Genomic DNA, 22,107 nt, shown 5'->3' on the forward strand with positions numbered 1-22,107 from the left:
AAATTAGTACTGTTGTCAGAATATGAAGTTGGAGTGATAGAAGCTGGATTGTAGTGCTTTGAAAAAACAAAGTCTGTAAAACTAGTTTGGTTTATAGTCTTTAGCACAGATTTATAAATGATAAATGTATGTGTGAAATAAATCATGCATACACATGTATTATTCCATGGGCTTTTGATTTATTTTGCTGTATGTGGAACAGACAATGGATGGAAAAGTTGGGGAAGACTTAAGTAATGAAGTAAGGAAAGATTTAGTGGCAACCATAAAACATGTTGGATTTTTGCATCAGGAAAGGAAGTATATGTAATTCTTGAGATTTTTTTCTCATCTGTTACGAGGAAGGGGGATGGGTTAGCTTTTGCTGTTTAAGGTATTTAGTTTTCAGTAGAAAATGCGTTCTCGGCCCAAGCCTATACAACTGAAACTTTCATACTATTGTTCTTGGATTGCCATGTTTACTGATTTATTTATTTATTTATTTTTAGCACCAACCAACTTCTTACTGTTCAGTCAGCGGTCTGCAGTTAATCGAATGGTGTTAGATGTTCAGCAGAGTCCTGATATCATTCTCCCTATACATGGCTTGCGGAATGTAAAAGCGATTGATTATGACCCTTTAGATAAATTAATCTACTGGGTTGATGGGCGCCAGAATATTGTTAAACGGGCAAAAGATGATGGTACTCAGGCAAGTGCTAATAGAAGTTGTTATAATTTAGTTGTAAAATGTTTCTTGCGTATTTATTTTTATTAAAATGTGTATGTTTACTTCACTACAGCAAACTGTCAGTTAACCTGCACTCTTGGGAATTGGTAGATGCCGGATAACTGTAGATGTTCTTCATTCCACATTGCTGCAGTCCTAACTATTGGGTAGTCCGCTGTCCAGTCGGCCCGAATACCAAAGTATATGGCTGACGTCGGTCAGGGCGCATTAGACTGACGTCAGTACGTCAGGGTACTAATGCGCATGACCGACGTCATATCCTCAGTCTTTTTTGCCGCATGGTCCGATGCAGAAGCAGTTTTGCGAGTGCAGGTTGGCGTTCTGAAATTTTCTGAAGTCGGAGTTTCAGACCGAATCAAAGTTGGCTAAGTACCCGTTGGGGAACATTTTGGTTTTTTCTTGCCTCAGTATTTAACCGGATGTCAGAAAAAGTGAATAACTGTATTTCTTGTGGGAAACAGATACCTCATAGGGATTACCATACCTTGTGTATACCTTGTTTAGGGCCTGAGCACGACGTTGTTGGATGCCGCTCTTGTGCTAGATTTAACAAACGCACTATTAAGAGAAGGTTAGACTGTGCCAGGTTAGTGTTTGGGAAGCGTTGTAATTATAAAATGCCGTCGGATGCTCCGACGCCCGCTTCGTCCAAAAAGCGCAAGGACAAAATAGCGAAGCCTAGGGTTGATGAACCGTCAGTCCCAGACGTCGGTTCTTTAGAAGGCTCAGTGGAGCCAGAGGTTTTGCCAGGAGTTTCTTTGGAGTCTCAGGCAGAGACTTTACTGTTACAGGATGTGCCTTCTCAGGAGGTAGGCCAGGCTGAGGGGGCTTCTCAGGTAACTGTTCTTCCCTCTCTTCCCAAGGTAGTTAGAGCCTCTCCTTCTGTTTCCAAAACTTCTTTGAGAGGTAGGCCAAGTTTAGCTTCAGTGGGGGCTTCTCCTAGCACTTCAGGTTCTGTGCCTAAGAAACATATGCTTAAAATGGCAGAAGATTTGATTACTATGATTAGAGGTTCTATGCCCTCCTGATAAGAGGCCTAGGGTGGAACCTGAGTTTGAGAGTTTTGAACAGTGTTCAGAGGCTTCTGAGTCTTCTGAAGACTTGCAGGAGTATCCTCCTTATTCTGATTCTGATGTGGATGATTCCACTCCTACAGCTTCTCCTCCTGAGGATTTCTCATTTTCAGAGACTCTACATTCCATGAGGGAGCACTTTAAATGGGAAGGCCAAGATTACTCTGATTCCAGGAAAAGGCTTAGGGAATTCTTGTTTTTACCCCAGCATAGGCCCTTAGCTATACCTCCTGTGTTGAATGTGGTGGAAGATGTTTTGCAGAGGCTTCCCTGAACCCTGATTCTTTGCCTCCTGCTCCTGTTAAACCTGATAGGTATTATAGGGTGCCTGAAGCTCATAAGTATCTTTTTAAGAGTCCTAGGGCAGACCCAGAAACTGTTTCTCAGGGACCTAAAGGTGTTAAGGCCTCTGTTGTTAAAAACCCTGTTCCCACTGATAAAGAGGCAAGGGCTTTGGATAGATGGGGAAAGAAAGTGTATACTTCTTCCACTTTAGCCATTGAATTGTCAGTTTCACATGCTAAAATATCAAAATTATCTCCTTTCACAATTGAAATCTAAGGTGGATGCTTTGGCGGAAGGTATTGAGTGTAAAGAGTTGCTGGATTTAGTTCATGTGTCTGAACAAGTGGGTAAGCATTCTTTGCAATGTGGTTTTGATGCTGTACAGGCCTCCTCGAGGGTGGCTGCCACTAGTTCTGTTCTTCGCAGGCATGCCTGGTTGAGGGATCAGAATTTAGCTGAGCATGTTAAGACAAGGATTTTGGATGCTCCTTTACAGTCTGATGTGTTGTTTGGTTCGCCTGTGGAAGCAGTTTTAAAGAAAATGGAGGACAAAGCTAAGTCTATGCAAACTGTTAAAGATTTTTTGCAGGTGCAGCCACCGAAGTTTAGTAGAAATTGGCCTACTAAGGGATGGACATATCCTGCTTATGATTCCCAGTCTAGGGGTAGGTCTAGACGTGGTAGGGGCAGAGCTCAAGGTTCTTTTAGGCCTAGAACAGGGAGTTCACCTGCTCAGACTTCTGGTGAGGGCAGGGGTCAGTCCTTTCGTAAACAAACCCAATGACCTGCCTTTTCAGCTGCCAGTAGATTCTCGTCTGGCAGTTCCTTTGGGAGGAAGACTGTCTCTTTTCAAAGAAAATTGGGATTTAATTACTCAAGACAGATGGGTGTTGGATATCATTCACCACGGTTACAGGTTTTATTTCCATACATTGCCCCCTTTCAAAGGCATGCCAGACGTTCCTCCTCCACAAAGGAAAGAGGCTCACAAGCAAATTTCTCTGTTACTCCAAATAGGGGCCATTCAGCCAGTCCCTGTATCAGAAAGGGGCCTAGGATTTTATTCTCGCCTGTTCCTAGTACCAAAGAAGGGGAACACGTGGAGACCAATTTTGGATTTATCTATCCTCAACACTTATCTGGACATTCCCAAGTTCAAGATGTTGACGTTACAACAGCTTTTACCTCTGCTGGGCAAAGATCACTGGATGGTAACTTTAGATCTCAAGGAAGCTTACCTTCATGTGCCTATAAGACTAAGTTGCAGGAAGTATCTGCGTTTCGAGCTGGAAATTCTCATTATCAGTTCTCTGCATTGCCCTTTGGCTTATCTACTGCCCAGAGTATTCACAAAGGTTCTGGCTCCAGTGATAGCTTACTTCAGGCTAAAAGGAATTCAAATCTATCCTTACTTGGACGACTGCCTGATTCTGGCTCAAGAAAAGGAAGACCTTCTACAGCATCTGGAATATGTTATAGCAGTGCTAAGATGCCTAGGGTATTCTGTGAGCGAAATAAAGTCCAGTCTAGTACCCTCTCAAGACATGTGCTTTCTGGGTGTGAGACTGAATACAGCAGCCCAGATGGCCTTTTAACCCCGGACAAACAAAAGAGTCTATCCCTTTACTTCCATCAACTATCTCATCAGTCCGTGCTGACTGCAAGGACAGTCCTTCAAGCATTAGGGTTCATGGCATCTTGTATTCTGGTGCTTCCCAATGCCAAACTGCATATGAGGAAGCTGCAATGGTATCTCAAAAATGTATGGACACAGCACTGCCAGAATTTGGACACTGTCATTCAAATAATACCTTGCCTTCAAAAAGAATTTTTGTGGTGGGCTCAGGAATGTCACCTAAACAAGGGACTCTCTGTGACCCGGCCAGAGGCGAGTCAGATTTTAACGACAGATGCCTCGGACATTGCTTGGGGAGCTCATCTAAATGGAAAGTGGATACAAGACAAGTGGCCTGCCAGACTACAGCATCTACATATCAACATGAAGGAGATGTTAGCAGTCCAGTTTGCATTGATGGCTTTCAAGGAGTTACTTCTTCCAGGGCAGGTGTTGATTCTAACAGACAACACAACTGTCATGTGGTACATCAACAAACAAGGGGGAACACATTCTTATCCTCTGTGCAGGCAAGCAATGATTTTATGGGAGACTGCGCTCAGCTTGCAACTAACTCTTCAGGCAAGGTTTCTGCCGGGAGCACAGAACTCCTTAGCAGATGTGTTAAGCAGACAAATCATGGATCCCCACGAGTGGAAACTGGATCTTCATGTATTTCAGAAATTGACAGTGTCATGGGGAACTCCAGACATAGATCTGTTCGCTTCTCCACTAAACCACCAGCTGCCAAAGTTTTGCACAAAGGGGTTTCATCACACAGCTTGGAAAGTGGATGCTCTTTCTTTCAGTTGGAAAAATCTTCATGTGTATGCCTTTCCACCTCTGCCTCTTCTTCCAAAGGTGCTCTTAAAGGTCAGACAAGACAAGCCAAGGATGATTTTAATAGCTCCAGATTGGCCTCGGCAACACTGGTACCCACTACTAAGGAGTCTGGTAAGGAAGCCTCCATGGCCTTTACCTTTGATTCCACATCTGTTATCTCAGAAGGACGGTCATCTGCTCAATGTCAAGCTTCACTCTCTTCATCTAACAGCCTGGCATATTCTGTGTTGAAACACAGCAGGTCTCAACTTCCTCAACAAGTTTTAAATGTGATTATGGAAGCTAGAAGACCTAGTACAAGGAAAGTGTACGCAGAAAAATGGAAGAGATTTTTATTTTGGAGTACAGCAAAGAATTTGGAGATTTCTGAGCCTAATTTGAGTGTGGCTCTTCAATATCTTACTGAGTTATTGGACAAAGGTTTGTCCTTCTCTTCCATTAAGATTCATGCTGCAGCAATTTCAGCTCACTATGATTGTGACCCACCATTGTTTTCGCATCCTTTGTTCAAGCAGTTTCTTAGAGGGGCAAAGAATATAAGACCCCCGTAGAGCTCCTACTCCTGCTTGGGATCTCAATTTTGTGTTGGAAAAACTTACTCTACAACCTTTTGAGCCTGCGGCTACTGCTGAATTGAAATACTTGTCATGGAAGACTGCTTTTCTGTTGGCTATTACTTCTGCAAGACGGGTGTCTGAGTTGCAGGCCCTTATGGCAGTAGAGCCCTTTTGATTTTCCATAAGGATAGGGTATCATTACGCACTAATCCTTCCTTTATGCCTAAGGTGGTTTCTAGTGTGGCTTTAAACCAAACTATTCATTTGCCTACTTTTATGCAGACCCCCAAAATAAAGGGGAAAAGATTTTGCACACTTTAGATGTACACAGGCAATTGCGTTATTATTTAAGCAGGACTAAGGATTTTAGGCAGTCTCAGCAGTTGTTTGTTTCTTTTGCTTTGAGTTCAGGGCAAGCCTGTGTCAAAACAAACTATTTCTAGGTGGATTGGGTTTTGCATTGCATTTTGTTATTCCCATCATGGCAAGGAGATTCCAGCTGGGATTAGGCCTCATTCCACTAGGGCTACTGCCACTTCAACAGCATTTCTAAGGGGTGGCAACTAAGGATATTTTGGAGGCAGCTACTTGGAGTTCAGTGCATACTTTCTCTAAGCATTATCACCTTCCTCTCTACTCTAAGTCTAGGGCTGGTTTTGCCACAGCTATTTTGCAAGGCATGTTGTCAGCTCCTGCTTCTTTATGATTTGCCAGCCTCCCTTACCTCTGCTTTGGGATTCTACCCAATAGTTAGGACTGCAGCAATGTGGAATGAAGAACATAGTACAGTTTTGTACCTACCATAAATGTAGATGTTCGAGGATCCACATTGCTGCAGTCCAATTTACCCTCCCTCCTTCCCTCTGTGTTTAGGGGTGGTTGTGTAGGTGAGGTTATATGCTGATAATTTTGTATATATTGTACATATTTTTGGTGCAGGTATATTGGGCCTTGTCTTTTTAGGGTCTTCTGACATCTGGGGCAAGAAAAGACTGAGGATATGACGTCGGTCATGCGCATTAGTACCCTGACGTACTGACGTCAGTCTAATGCGCCCTGACCGACGTCAGCCATATACTTTGGTATTCGGGCCGACTGGACAGCGGACTACCCAATAGTTAGGACTGCAGCAATGTGGATCCTCGAACATCTACATTTATGGTAGGTACAAAACTGTACTTTTCTGATTGCTTGAGAGTTGCTATTAAAAATAGGCCTGACTAATACTGTACCCTGTACTATTTGTTTGGTTTGACTTGATGTTCTTCGTGTTTCACTGTTGCAGTCATCACATTTGGGTTATCTGCTTGCAGTAGCACTCAGTCGGCCTGATTAACAAATTCTTAGGTCCTGCATCAGTTGCTGTCCCTTCTGCCATGACGTCAGGTTGTCAGGGGTATAAAACATGCAGCCAACACCTTTACACCAGTCTTTCTTGCCGTGCGGTGCCCGAAGCAGAAGCAGTTCACAAGTGCCGGTTAGCAGACTCCTGAAACTTTTGTTTTCAAGTTTCAGAACCGAAGTCTTCAACTAAAAGCTAAGTACCCCGTTGGGGAAACTTTTTCTTGCTCTAAACCGATGTCAGTAAAAGTAAATAGTTGCATTACTTCTGGAAAGCAAATGCCTCATAAAGATTTTCATTCTTACTGTATTCCTTGCCTCGGCCCTGACCACGACGTACCTTGCTGCCGGTTTTGTGCCTTATTTAAACCACGAACTATCCATCATCGGTATATTTTTGCTTCTAAATATTTTGGTGCTCGGTTCAATTATCCTGATTTGTCTTCGGTAAGCCATCCGACTACCAACATTCCGAAAAAATGCAAAGATAAAGACAGAGACAGGCTGCCTAGGTCCAAAGCTGCCGACGAGGCTTCTCCTAAGTCATTTGCCAGTTCACCAGTGCTCAGTGAAGTGCTTTCGCAGCCCCTGATACCTGCTACTTCAGATTAGCAGGCCTCTACTGAGACCCATTCGGAGTCCGGTATGCCGCAAGATTTTTCAATTGTGGAACCTGCGGATGTCTCTACCTTGGATGGGTCCGGAGCCGCTGTGCAGGCACCGGCTTTTGAGGGTGTATTCAGGCCTACTGACTTGCATATTAAACCAATGCCATCTTCTTCTTCAAGGCCTAAACCTCGTACCATGTTTAGAAAACTGATGCCCAGACCGCATGGTCAGGCCTCTGTGGCTAAAAAAACAAATAAGAATGGCTGAAGACTTTATTACTTTAATCAGGGGAAGACGGCCTTTCCCCTCTAAGAGACCTATGACTGAGTTTGCTTATGATACCTTCTGATCAGGATTCTGAATTTTCTGTTTCCTCTGATGACCAGGATTTCCCTTATCTACCTATGAGGATTCTGATGCGGAGGACTCTGTTCCTCCCCCAGAGGATTTCTCTTTTGGTGAAACCTTGCATACTCTCAGGGAGCATTTTTGTTGGGAAGGTCAGGATTTCTCTGATTCTAAAAAGAAGCTTAGGGATTTCTTACTACTGCCCCAGCACAGGCCTTTAGCCATACCTCCTGTACTAGACATTGTTGATGATGCCTTTTCGGAATCTAGCTTGGCCCCTGATTCTTTACCTCCTGTTCCCAGGAAACCTCATAGATACTATATGGTCCCTGACTCTCAAGTTCCTTTTTAAAAATCCTACTGCGGACCCTGAGACCATTTCACAGGGACCCAAGGGTATTAAAGCTACTACTGCCAAAAATCCTACCCCCTCTGATAGAGACTCCAGGGCGCTGGATAGATGGGGTAAGAAGATATACACTTCTGCAACTTTGGCCATTAGGGCCTTAAACTGCCAGTTTCATATGTTAAAGTATCAGCAGCATATTATCACATTGCTTAAACAGAAAATGATGTTGATTCCTGATTGTGCTGAAAATAAGGATTTACAAGATTTACTGCACTCAGCTGAACAAGTTGGAAAACATACTTTTCAATGTGGTTTTGATTCACTAGAGGCATCTTGCAGGGCTGATGTAACTGGGTCTGTACTTAGAAGGCATGCTTGGCTTAAAGAGCAGTCCTTCCAGATCATGTTAAAGTGAAATTACTGGATGCTCCCTTAAAGCAGGACCGCTTGTTTGGCAGTAAGGCAGAAGAAGTTCTTAAAAGATGGAGGAAAAAGCAAAATCTATGCAAACTGTTAAAGATTTTTTACAAGTACAGCCTCCAAGGTTTAGTAGGCATTAGCCTTCCAAGAACTGGTCCTTTCCTGCCTCTTCCCGACCTTGTCAGTCCAAACACAGATCCAGCAGAGCTCCCAAGCTTCAGTCCAAGGGTACTCACAGGACTAAGCAGTGGGGGGCCTCCACTTCCAAATCTGGGAGTAATAAAACTCCCCCCTGTGGTAAACTGTCTCAATGACTTCCTTTTGAAACTTGCAAGCACTTCTTACCTAACTGCCTCTTTGGGGGGAAAGATTGCTTTTCATGCAAAGAACTGGGAACTCATTACCCAGGACAAATGGGTTCTAAATATAGTGTCCCAGGGGTACAGATTTCACTTCCACGCATTACCAATACCAAGTGGGTGGCCAGATTTACCCCCAAATAAATGGGCAGAGGCCCAAAAGCAAGTACTTTCTCTCTTAAGCATGGGGGCTAGTCAGTTGGTACCAGAAGAGGAAAAGGGACAAGGTTTCTACTCGAGACTTTTCCCTGGTACCTGGAAAAGACCATTCACGGCGTCCTGTCCTGGACCTGTCTACTCTAAACACCTTTTTAGTGATTCCAAAATTCAAGATGCTTACTCTTCACCAATTGCTCCCTATGCTAGGCAAAGATGCCTGGTTGGCAACACTAGATTTAAAGGAAGCATACCTGCACATCCCAATCAGGGAATCTTGCAGAAGATACCTACGCTTCAAAGCAGACTACACACATTATCAGTTCTCTACACTGCCCTTTGACTTGTTTACTGCACCCATGGTATTTACAAAGTGCCTAGCTCCAGTCATTGCATTTTTGCAGGCAAAGAAATATTCAAATATACCCATACCTGGACGATTGTTTAATTCAGGCAGAAAGCCAGGACATACTTTTGAATCATCTGGCCTTTGTACAATGGGTGCTTACTTGTCTGGGGTACACCATAAATGAAAAGAAATCACACCTGGTACCCTATCAACAAATTATATTCCTGGGAGCAAGCTTGAGTACAACTTTCCAGATGGCTTTCCTCACGCCAGAGAAACAAATTCATTTGACAACCCACATCAAACAAGTGGCCACAAAAACCCTGCTATCTGCAAGGCAAATACTACAAGCCATGGGGTTCATGGCCTCCTGCTTTCTTCTAATTCCATATGCAAGACTGCATATGAGGAAACTACAGTGGTATGTAAAAAGCCTATGGTGTCAACATTCTCAGGATCTAGAAGCAGTGATTCCTATCGTACCTTGCCTATGCCTAGAGTTTCTTTGGTGGGCAGAGGCCTGCCACCAAAACAATGGACTACCATTCACACTACCCCGTGCTGCCCAAACCTTAACAACAGATGCATCTGACTATGCATGGGGGGCTCATCTGGCAGGGAAGTGCATTCAGGGTAAATCGAACCCAAATCAAATGCACCTGCATATCAATCAAAAAGAAATGTTAGCTGTACAGAATGCTCTGACAGCCTTCAAGGACCACATTCTTGCAGGACAATTAATGGTAAAGACGGACAACACCACTGTTATGTGGTACATAAACAAGCAGGGAGGTACACATTCTTAGCCCCTCTGCAGACTAGCCATGGCATTGTGGAACACAGCCCTGAACTGTCAAGTGCATCTACAAGCTCAATTCCTGCCAGGAAAACTAAATACACTGGCAGACGAACTAAGCAGAAACCTCATGGACCCACACGAGTGGAAACTGGAACCAAGGATTTTCAACATGTTGACAAGCAAATGGGAGAGCCCAGATATAGACCTGTTTGCCTCCCCCCAGAACTATCAGTTGGACACATTTTGCACAAGGACTCCCCACAAACAAGCTTACAAAGTGGATGCTCTGTTATTCAGCTGGAAAAACCTATCAGTTTATGCCTTACCCTACTCTGCCTATGCTCTCCAAAGTACTACTAAAGATCAAACATGACAAACCAAGGACGATTTTGACTGCACCAGACTGGCCACGCCAACACTGGTACCCTCTCTTGCGCAGTGTGTCACTGTTGGCCCCATGGCACCTGCTCCAGACTCCTACCCTATTGTCTCAGCAGGAGAACCAGATCCTGCACCCTCAGCTTCAAAAACTGAACCTTGCAGCCTGGCTAATTACCTAATCTCTCATTTACCATCCCTCAGTAAACCAGTGATGGATATAATTTTGGAGGAAAGGAGGCCTAGTACTAGAAAATCTTATGCTGAAAAATGGAAAAGATTCTGTGCCTGGAACCAATCTCAAGGGATGAGCACAGCAGTGCCCAATTTACCTCAGATTTTACAATACTTAACTGAGATGCTTCACAAAGGCCTGTCTTTTTCCTCCATCAAAATTCATGCCTCAGCCATTTCAGCTCATTATTGTCGCCTCACAGTTAGACGTTGCCCTTTCGATTCTCAGTTAGAGCGTCTTCTGACTGGCGACATGCGTGAATGGGCGTTCCTTCGTTGAAGGTTGTGCGTTAGGCCTAGCAAGCCAGCACGTAAAACTCGACTGCCAATCATTAGTGGACCGGAGTTCCGCTGTGGCGACCCCTAACCAGGAAAAGCCGAAAGACACACAATAGCACAGAACCTCCCCTCTTCTCTTATCCACTGCTCAAGCAGTTCCTCAGCGGGGCCAAAAATTTATGACCACCCAGGAAAGCTCTTACTCCAGCCTGGGACCTTAACTTTGTATTGGAAAAACTCACTCTTCCTCCTTTTGAGCCAGCTGCTACTGCAGACTTAAAATTATTTTCTTGGAAAACAGCTTTCCTTTTAGCAATCACTTCAGCAAGAAGGGTATCTGAATTACAGGCCCTCATGACAGTGGTGCCTTTCATCATCTTTCTTGTGGACAGGGTGTCTCTCAGGACCAATCCCTCATTCATGCCCAAGGTGGTATCCAGTGTGGCCCTCAATCAGTCCATTCATTTGCCAACCTTCTTTCCTAATCCACAGAACAAAGGGGGGTGGATACTGCACTCCTTAGATGTGCACAGACAACTTAGATTCTACTTGGACAGGACTAAATCTCAAAGGAAATCTGACCAACTGCTGGTGGCATTTGTTGCAGGGGCAGAGGGGAAGGCTATTTCAAAGCAAACCATTTCCAAATGGATGGGCCATTGCATTCATTTCTGTTACAAGCACCATGGTAAACCTGTTCCACAGGGGATTAGACCCCACTCAACCAGGGCTGCATCTACCTCTACAGCCTTTCTCAGAGGTGTCCCTACCAGGGACATCCTAGAAGCTGCTACCTGGAGTTCTGTACATACTTTCACCAAGCATTACCATCTGCCAGTTTTCTCTAAATCCAGAGCTTACTTTGCCACTGCAGTTTTGCAGGGCCTTAGAGCTGGTCCTAATGCTATCTGAATTCTTCCTCCCATCCTTAGCTTTGGGAATCTACCCAAATGTGATGACTGCAACAGTGAAACATGAAGAACATAGTACAGTTGTGTACACTTAGCATAAATGCAGATGTTAGTGTATTCACTGTTTTGCAGTCCTGGTTACCCTCCCTCCAGCCCCCTTACTTCTTTTGGCTATACCTCTACTCTCCTTTATTATGCTCAAAAGCTTTTTGGTGTATTTGCTTTTTTGTTGGAGGTATAACCTTGTATATTTATAGATTTAATTGCTTCCCATTAGGGGGGCACCTGACATCTGGGGCAAGAAAAACTGATGTAATGGCGTCAGGTGCATGTTTTATACCCCTGACCACCTGACATCACAGAAGAAGGGACAGCAACCTTCACAGGACCCAAGACTTTGTTAATCAGGCCGACTGAGGGCTACTGCAAGCAGATAACCCAAATGTGATGACTGCAACAGTGAATGCACTGGAACATCTACATTTATGGTAAGTGTACACAACTGTACTTTCTTTGGCTGGGGAGAGAAGGAATTTATTCCTATTTTCCTTTTTAAAACTCTAAAAACGTAAGATATGTTTCTTGGGGGAGAGCAGAAAGTGCAACACATGAAAATTCTACTGTATTTCTTCATTTTTTTTTTCTGGTTGCTTGAGAGTTCTGGTTGCTTGAGTTCTGGTTAACTGAGAGTTTACTGTAATATTACTACAAAAGACTTATAGATGCAGAGTTCCTTTGCATCTAGATCTCAAAAATGTAACAGTCTTGCCTTATGTTTTTCTAACATCTGTGAAAACTGTGTCACTCTGTCATGGGGTGAGGCCATCTGATTACTTTGTAAACGGACTATTGAATGTTTAAGGGAGCTTGAGTTATATCTTTACATGGTTTTCATGTATGTGTAACAGATAGTGATTAAAGAATGTGTTAATTAGATATAAATGTCAAACTTCGGGATTGTCAGTTCACATTTTAAGCATGTGCTTTTGCAGCGTTAATCCATTATGTTTAGCATTTTTATGGCTCTCGAATCATTGCAAATTTATTTATTTTTTACAGGCTTTTGTCATTATGTCTGCTGCAAATCAAGGTCAAAATCCAGAAAGGCAACCTCATGACCTGAGTTTAGATATCTATAGCCGCACCTTGTATTGGACGTGTGAGACCACTAACACAATTAATGTTCACAGGCTTGATGGAGAAGCTATAGGCATTGTACTAAAGGGAGACCATGACCGACCAAGAGCCATTGTCGTCAATTCTGAAAGAGGGTAGGCTTTCTGTTATTGTGCCTTTAATTTGTTGAGATAATTTTGTATTTTTTCATCTGTTTTTCTCAAGTATTCCATTGTTTAGTTAAGCATTTTGCCAGATTTTGCAGAATATACTAATTAGATGTTCTGTTCAGCAGTATGTAGTGGCTTTTAGGTGACAACCCAGTACTGTGGTTTTGCATTGTCAAAAAGAGTTAGTAGCTGGCCATCACAAAAGGTTTAGAGCCCCAGTGAAACATGTAGCAAAGGCAAGATACCAGAAGGGAGAACCAGCCAGGTAGAGGTTGGACTTAGCCTTCCAGAACTGATAACTGCATTACAAATACTCTAAAGTAGACAATCTAGTGAACAGCTTTCTGTAGGCTGTGTAGCTGCCATCCCGTTCACTTGCATACCATATTCTTCTCGATGGGTTCTTTTTTGCAGTTTCAGAATTTGACAGTTGTACTACATTGTTTGAGTTGAATACTTGACCTCAGTGGAAGTCCTATCTTATTGTCAGAGGTCATATATGCATGGAATTCTGTTAGTGATTGGATCTTGCTCTCAGTAGTAGTAGTGTAGTCATGAGAAATGTTCACAGATGTTAATGCAGCTGTGTTATTCATTCATTGATTTATTTATTTATTCATTGTTTTTATTAACTGAGTGGAAAAGCTGCTTGAATGCAGTCACACTAGAAATTTGCCAGCTGTGCCGTTATCACATTTATTAGACTCTTGCTGAAGGATAGATTATGCTGCCTGAGTAACAATTAGCTCTCAGAGTAAAGTGTTATGAGGTGAAAAGTTCTTACTATATTTGAAAGCGGCTACTGTTAGAGATGATGCGTTATGCTAAGTCCTTTAATAAGAAATATTTTACTTTTACAAGTGTAAAGGATGTGTGGAGCACAATTTCCTTATAGAAGAATTTTAGCCTTAATAAGACACTGTATTTCCTATTCCCACCCCTTACCATTTTGGTTGTCCTGTAGGAATACTTCCAGACAGCAATATCACTAATGCAGTTGACTTCAAATTGTTGTTTAGCTTATGAAGCAATGCTGTTGGTGTTTGTGAATAATGTATCCTGATTTTGATGCATCAGAAGCTTCTTTAACCAAAGACCATTGTGGTGGGTGATTTTTGTTTCTCTGCATTATCAGTAAAGCAGATAAAATAAGTTGAATTGTTATTTGCCACTAATAATTATAATGTTTATTTTTTAAAATAGTATCCACAAAGGATTGCTTGTATTTACAAAAAAAAAGTTTATTGTATACTAGTCTGACGGATTTAATTTCCTTATTCTCCATTTCAAACTGTACACCTGTGAATAAGTCCATTAACAAGACAGTGCTCCTGGGCTTCCACTCCATATGGACCTCAACTTGTTTAGACAACCTGAATAACAAAAATATGTAAAAGAAATAAAAATCATAACAGAGTAAAATGATGCAGGTTTGCTTTAGTTGTGTGTCATTTAAGTATATAAACAGAAGTAATCTGTTGTGTGGTGCTGCAGTGTAAAGTGTTACAGAGTTCATCATCTTGCCTTATTTTTATTAGTGTGTTGTTATGAATGGTCTTTCATAACAGCCAACAAAAACAAACCACCGCCATTAGTATGAAAACAAAATTCTGCCTAAATTGGTCCAGGCACATTTGCCATGCATTCCTCTCTCCAGCACATCAAGAGAGTGTTGTCTTCAGAAATCACAAATTTACTTCCAAAGATAGAGAGCTCAGGCAGTAATTATAGGTAGACTTATTTGTCAACTAGATTTTCTCTGTGACAGGTCATGGTGGTAATGCTGCTGTTTTTTTTTTTTCCATCCTTTTTTTCCCACAGTGACAGGAATATTTGAGATTTCTAGATTTAATTTTCCATTTTGACTGCCGTTTTTTCTCCCATCTTGTTCGATTAGCTGTATATCGGGGTACTTTCTGTACATTTTATTTATTTTTAATCAAGTATTTTATTGTCAATTCAACTGGATCTGATGGCCCTTTTTCAGTCGACATTTAAAATAAATATTTACTATTGGAGGACTATACATAGTAATAGCCGTTTCAAAATTTCATTTTTGTAAGGAGGTAGGAATACTACAAAAAGCCCAACTGTGATGTTAAATAATACCTACTGCTTGTAGCAGCTTTGAGAGGGATTATCCTGGACATTGTAATAATATGATTGCAGAATAGGAATAACACTTGCAGATTCAACAAGAAGACGACTTGAGACTTCACAGGAAAGTAAAGAGAGGACTGTTATTACATGACCGAATACTTTTCTTAGTTACAGCCTAAGCGTAAAGTGCACTTCAGAAAATGTTAGGTCTTAAAAAATAGCTGTTCTGTATTACATCTACCTTTCACATAGTTTGTATGTAGTTAAGGAGAAGCTTGACTAATTTAAGTTTTTTTTCATAGTATTGTCTATGTTAGTGGGAATTTGGGTGCTGCCTTACAGAGTTTGATGTTCTTAGTGTGGATTACTGTTGCAGTGAAATTGCTAACATATGGAAATTGCCCACTGGTTGATAACTGACCAATTCCTAAAGCACTGTAGACATAAGGAAATTAGGCAAGTTCCCACCAGCAATAGGATGCAAGTCTGCATTTCAAATAAAAGGATGTTGGCTTGTGCCGCCATGAGATTTTTCATGCTACATCCATGCGTACTGCTCAGTGAGAACTTACATGGTCACTTTGTCCATTTTTCACCATCAGACACGAATTATGAAGAGTTTTTGAAAAGCAGAGTGTCACATTGGGGAAAATCTTTCTTTTTATGTACTTCTGGTGCACTGTTACACTTTGCTGTTGAAGGTTTACTTGGTACATTGCATTCCCAAGGTATAGCTTGTGCGGACTTTGAACATGTGGGTGTGGGTGACAGATCGCATTACAAAGGTTATTTGTTTCACTGCATTTGTTTAGAAATGTTGCACCTTTCTGCAGATTGCAAGATTTGTGCTGATTTTACAAAAAGAAAAAGTAGGGAAACAGTACTTAGAGCACAGCTGACACAGAAGATGGAAGCCATTTTGTAGGTGTCCAAATAGTGTTTGCCATCATCAAGGGAAGGCATTCCCGCTAAAAAGGCTTACAAAAGGAGCACTGCCATGAGGAGATAAAGAGATAAAATGACCTTCAAAAAGATGGTAGGAAGAGCAAAGATAAACCTATTTGAGCCCAAAGGCATGTGTGCCAGTGAGGTATGTATCTAATCCCTGTTAGTGTCTTACAGTACTTATGCCAACCTCTACTTTACCCCTTTGGAGGTGAGCATGCAAGCAACGTCTGTGATGCCTTCCCAAGCAGAATAACATATGGAAGGTATACTGAATGGTCCTGTTCATCAAGCCAACCATAACTGAAGTATTAAACGTTGTAAAAGAGGTAAAAGAATTGGAGGTGGATTGTTTAGAATGGGGAGGGAGGAAACTGCATAGCAATAGGAATTTCTAGGAACCATACAATCTAGAATAATGTTCAGTAGAAGGAATGAAGTTTTGGATAAGGTAGAACTTGAGCAGTTTATGTAATGTTGGAGTGAATGGTAACTGTTAAAAAAAAAAATATGCAGAATGCGTGAAAATGAAAAATGTTTGTAATTTTTTTTCTGTTGATGTATGTGTACCCATGTTGTTAGTCAATATATTTGAATTTAATAAAGGTGTTTAAAAAATCCCATTCATTAGAATGGTGGAACTCTGATCTCAAACTACAGTACCGTGCTAGAGGGAATATTGTGACCCTCCTATTTTCAGGGCATCAGAACAGTGACAGAACAAGTTAGTGGTGCAGAGGAAGAAAACATTAACAAATCACAGCAAAGCTTATCAGGTGAAATTTCTGTCGGGCATCTTTGCAAGGATTTGACCTATGCATTGTGTTGCAGCAGTATTGCAGTAATGGGAATCTCTAAATCATTTTATTCAAGACCTTAAGAGAGTAGTGTGAGAGCTTTTTCTGCAGTGTCAGGGGATAAACAGTCTCTTTTGATGTCTGCACCCTCAAAGCTGATTTAAGAGTAAGGAGTTGTCTAGTCAAGCTGGAGGTTCAGATTTCTCTTAAGAGGAAGATGAGGAAGGGGGAACTTTGCATACACAGCTCATAGGGTATCATTTTTAGTCTATCACTCATGACAGTGGTACAGTTTTATTGGGCTGTTTTCTGGAAGATGTCATTTGGCAGAGACGTCACAAGGATGTGAAAACACTTGAAGAGATGAAGATGCATTGCGTGAGAATCTCCCCAGTCATTGCAGTGATGTGTAAGAGTCTTGAACGAATTGTAGTATAGGTGTGCAAACAGTCAGTGCTTTACATTCCCTGCCTCCATTCTCATTTTTAAGGTATTCCTACCTTTCAGTCTGTTTGCTTTTTAATTAGTTAAATGCTATCATTGTGAAAGTTGTCAATAAATATTTCCTTCCTTTCTGTTGACGAACATTAAATTTCCCCTTGAGCTGAACTGGAAATCATGTGAAGTAATACTGGCTTCCTTGTTTGACTCCTGACTCCTAACTGTTGTACAACAGTGATGGGAATCGGATATCTGTCACATTACTACATTCAGTTGCTGGATGTAGAAGTCAAAAGTCTGTACTTGTACAAGAATCTGTGAACAACTGTTTGAGTTGTTCCTAACCATGTATTTTGTTTCCTTTCTCTGCTGTGGTTAATTAGGTACACAATTACCTGTAGAGTCCTGGGTGGAGAGAGAGAGAGAGAGAGAGAATGAGAATTTAAAATGAGACCTGGTTGGATAACCCCCCCCCCCCCCCCCCCAAAAAAAAATAAATTTTTTACCTTGATCAAGATAAACTTCTGCCTGTTTTCTTAGATGTGAAATAGGAAGAGGAAGAATTTATCACTCTGTACAGGTGTGTTGATATTTCAGCACACCCATACACACATTTGCATGATTTTCCAGTATGTGTTTGATGTTCATCGTGTTTCACTGTTGCAGTCATTACACTTGGGTTATCCTGCTGGCAGACTACCTGCAATCTGCCTGAATTCTAAAGTCCTGGTCTGGCGTCGGTTGCTGTCGCCTCTTCACTGACGTCAGTGCGCCAGGGATATATAAGATGCAGCCGATGCTATTTTCTTTAGTCTTTCTTGCCGCGCGGTGCCCGAAGCAAAAGCAGTTCGCAAGTGCCAGTCGGCCGACTCCTGAGATTTTTGAAATTGAATTTCAGATCTGAAGTCTTCAATAAAGCTAAGTACCCCGTTGGGGAAACTTTTTCTTGCTCCAGACTGATGTCAGTAAAAGTTAATAATTGTATTTATTTTGGGAAGCAAATACCTCATAAGGATTTTCACTCTTACTGTATTCCTTGCCTAGGCCCTGACCACGACGTAGCTAGTTGTCGGTTTAGTGCTAGATTCAACCAATGCACAATTAAGCGTCTGTTTGATTTTGTTTTACATTACTTTGGCCGAAGGTTTAACTATATAATGCCGTCGGAACAACAGACAACCGGAATTCATAAAAAGCGCAAGGACAAAGAAAAGGACAGGCATCCGAGGTCCAAAACCGACGAAGTCTCTTCTAGGCCAGTGGCCGGTTCTCAGTGAGGCGCTTTCGCAGCCCCTGACACTCGCTACCTCAGAGCCACAGGCCGCCTCCCACTCCCACGTGGAGACAACTAGGCCTCTGGAAACTCAAGGTATTGGGCCTACAGAAATTATTCCCTCAGATGGGTCCAGAGCCGCTGAGCAGGCTTCGGCTTCTGAGGGTGTTTTTAGACCTTACACATCTTACTATCAAGACCACTTCAGCAGCCAAGGCAAAGTCTAAAACACCATTAAAGACAAAGAAACAAGTACAGCATTCTCCTGGACAGTCATCCATGCCAAAGAAACAGCTGCTTAAAATGGCTGAGGACCTAATTACTTTGATCAGGGGTTCCCATCCCCCTCCTGATAAAAGGCCTAGGCAAGACACTAACTATGACTCCTCTGACCAGGTTTCTATTTCCTCTGATTCCTCTTCAGAAGAGGGATATTCTCTTCCTCCCTATGAGGACTCTGACGCTGAAGAATCTATCCCTTCAGCCTCTCCTCCTGAGGATTACTCTTTTGGGGAAACCTTGCACACCGTGAAGGAGCATTTCCATTGGGAGAGCCAGGATTATTCAGAATCCAAGAAAAGGCTCAGAGACTTTCTTTTACTGCCTCAGCACAGGCCCCTTGCTATTCCCCCTGTACTAGATATTGTTGATGATGTTTTTTCTGAATCTCCTGATTCTTTACTCCCTGCATCAGTCAAGCTAGATAAGTACTACAGGGTCCCAGATTCTCACAAATTTCTGTATAAAAACCCTGCTGCTGACCCAGAAACAATTTCTCAGGGTCCCAAAGGGGTCAAGGCTTCCACTGCAAAAAACCCTGTTCCCTCTGATAGGGATTCTAGAGCACTGGATAGATGGGGGGGGGGGGGAGTATATACCTCTGCTACTTTAGCTGTAAGGGCTTTAAACTGCCAGTTTCACATGCTTAAATATCAACAATACCAAACGTCTTTGCTTAAACAGAAAATGCTTACAAGCTCAGAATGTCCTGAAAATAAGGAAATGCAGGATTTATTACATGCAGCTGAACAAGTGGGAAAGCATACTTTGCAATGTGGTTTTGATTCATTAGAGGCTTCTTGCAGAGCTGCAGTTACAGGTTCTGTCATTCGAAGGCATGCTTGGTTAAAAGAACAAAGTTTACCTGATCATGTTAAAGCAAAATTATTGGATGCTGCATTACAGCATGATACTTTGTTTGGTGTTAAGGCAGAAGAGGTATTAAAGAAAGTGGAGGATAAAGCAAAATCAATGCAGACAGTAAAGGATTTCTTACAGGTTCAGCCACCCAGATTTAGCAGGAACTGGCCTTCAAAAAATTGGTCCTTTCCAGTGTCAGACAGGCCACAAAGAGGCAGATACAGACGCCCAAGAGGCAGATCTCAGCGCCAAGGCTCATACAGACCTAAACAGTGGGGTGCTTCAGCCCCCAAAGGCGGAGAAGACAAATCACAACCTTATAGGAAACAATTTCAATTACTTCCCCTACCTATGCCAAGCACTTACCTTTTGGCAGCAGCCTTAGGGGGAAAGCTAGCACTTTTCTCACAAAATTGGCACATGATCACCCAGGACAAATGGGTTCTGAATATTGTTTCTCAGGGTTACAGGTTCCACTTTCACACCCTACCATGGACAAAAGGTATGCCAGACCTGCCACACAATCAATGGGCAGAGGCACAAAAACAAATTTCTGCTCTCATGGACATGAGGGCTATTCAAAAAGTACCACAGGAAGAGCAGGGGCAAGGATTTTACTCAAGACTTTTCTTGGTGCCCAGAAAGGACAACGCTTGGAGACCAATACTGGACCTGTCTACTCTAAATACTTTCCTGGACGTTCCAAAATTCAAAATGTTGACACTGCAGCAACTCCTACCCATGCTGGGCAAGAAGGCTTGGCTAGTTACTTTGGACCTCAAAGAGGCATACCTGCATGTCCCAATAAGACAAACTTGCAAAAGATACCTCAGATTTATAGCTGGTTCAATGCATTACCAATTCTCTGCACTGCCCTTTGGCTTATCTACTGCGCCGAGGGTCTTCACAAAATGCCTGGCACCAGTAATTGCTTATTGCAGACAAAAAGGAATTCAAATATATCCCTACTTGGACGACTGCCTTATTCAAGCAGAGAGCAAGGACATTCTTCTAAAGCATCTGGTGTTTGTAAAAAGATTACTAATTTGCCTAGGGTACACAGTAAACGAAAATAAATCAAAACTAGTGCCCTCTCAAGAGATAATATTCCTGGGTGCAAGCTTAAATACAACTGCCCAGATGGGTTATCTCACGCCAGACAAGCAAAGGCAACTGGCTCATTACTTTCAAATAATGGCAACAAAGACCCAGCTACCTGCAAGAAAAATTCTGCAGGCTTTGGGCTTCAAGGCATCCTGCATCCTGCTAATTCCATATGCAGGACTGCATATGAGAAAACTACAATGGTATCTAAAAAGTGTTTGTACTCAACATTGCCACAGCCTGGAAACAATAATACCTCTTATTCCCTGCCTGCAACAGGAGTTTCGATGGTGGGCACAGGCCTGTCACCACAACAAGGGAAAGCCTTTCACTTTACCCACAGCCAGGCAGACACTAACAACAGATGCATCGGATTATGCCTGGGGGGCACACATGGCAGGAAAATGTATTCAGGGCACGTGGCCCGCGGACCAAATGCATCATATCAATCAAAAAGAGATGCTAGCTGTACAGAATGCCCTGACAACCTTCAAGGATCTCCTACATCCAGGACAACTATTGCTAAAGACGGACAATACTACAGTTATGTGGTACATAAACAAGCAAGGGGGCACACATTCCTATCCCCTCTGCAGGCAAGCCATGACTTTGTGGAACACAGCACTGACCTATCAAGTACATCTGCAGGCACAATTCCTGCCAGGAAAGAAAAATACTCAGGCAGACGAACTAAGCAGAAACCTCATGGACCCTCATGAGTGGAAACTAGATCCACAGGTCTTCAGCATGATAACAAGGAAATGGGGATGCCCAGACATAGGTCTTTTTGCCTCCCCTCACAACTGTCAACTACAGAGTTTCTGCACAAGGACTTATCACTCACAAGCATGGAAAGTGGATGCTCTATCATTCAGCTGGAAAACGCTAACAGTTTATGCCTTTCCACCACTGCCTCTCCTTCACAAGGTACTCCTAAAAGTCAGACAAGAGAAGCCAAAAATGATTCTGATTGCCCCAGACTGGCCACGCCAGCACTGGTACCCAATCCTCAAGAGCTTGTCTCAAGGCCTAGCCTGGACTTTACCTCAAATTCCTCATCTTCTGACTCAACAAAACAGTCAGATCCTGCACAGCCAACTCATAACCTTAAATCTGGCTGCATGGCAAATAATATAGCCACTCAAAGCACACCTCTCTCTAAAGCTGTTATGGATGTCATTTTGGAAGCCAGGAGGCCCAGCACCAGGAAATCTTATGCAGAAAAATGGAAGAGATTCTGTGCTTGGAACCCGGCACAAGGACTTGAACCACTTGTTCCAAATATTCCTCAGATTTTACAATACCTAACTGAGATGCTGGACAAAGGCCTATCCTTCTCATCAATTAAGATCCATGCCTCTGCCATTTCAGCTCATTACATTACGG

The 22,107-nt window shown here is 42.5% G+C and overlaps 1 protein-coding gene across 1 annotated transcript in view; it reads left to right on the top strand.

The window, feature by feature from the left end:
* Positions 1 to 22,107, top strand: part of LRP5 (LDL receptor related protein 5) — a 1,224,287-nt gene that overhangs the window by 1,021,360 nt on the left and 180,820 nt on the right. The window contains exons 12-13 of the mRNA XM_044065976.1: positions 489 to 691; positions 12,695 to 12,906. Of these exons, the coding sequence (XP_043921911.1) occupies positions 489 to 691; positions 12,695 to 12,906 (415 nt within the window). The remainder of the gene's footprint in view (positions 1 to 488; positions 692 to 12,694; positions 12,907 to 22,107) is intronic.

This window comes from Protopterus annectens, chromosome 3.part0 (assembly GCF_019279795.1).
Source record: "Protopterus annectens isolate FY-2018-M chromosome 3.part0, PAN1.0, whole genome shotgun sequence".
NCBI classification, from domain to species: Eukaryota; Metazoa; Chordata; order Ceratodontiformes; family Protopteridae; genus Protopterus; species Protopterus annectens.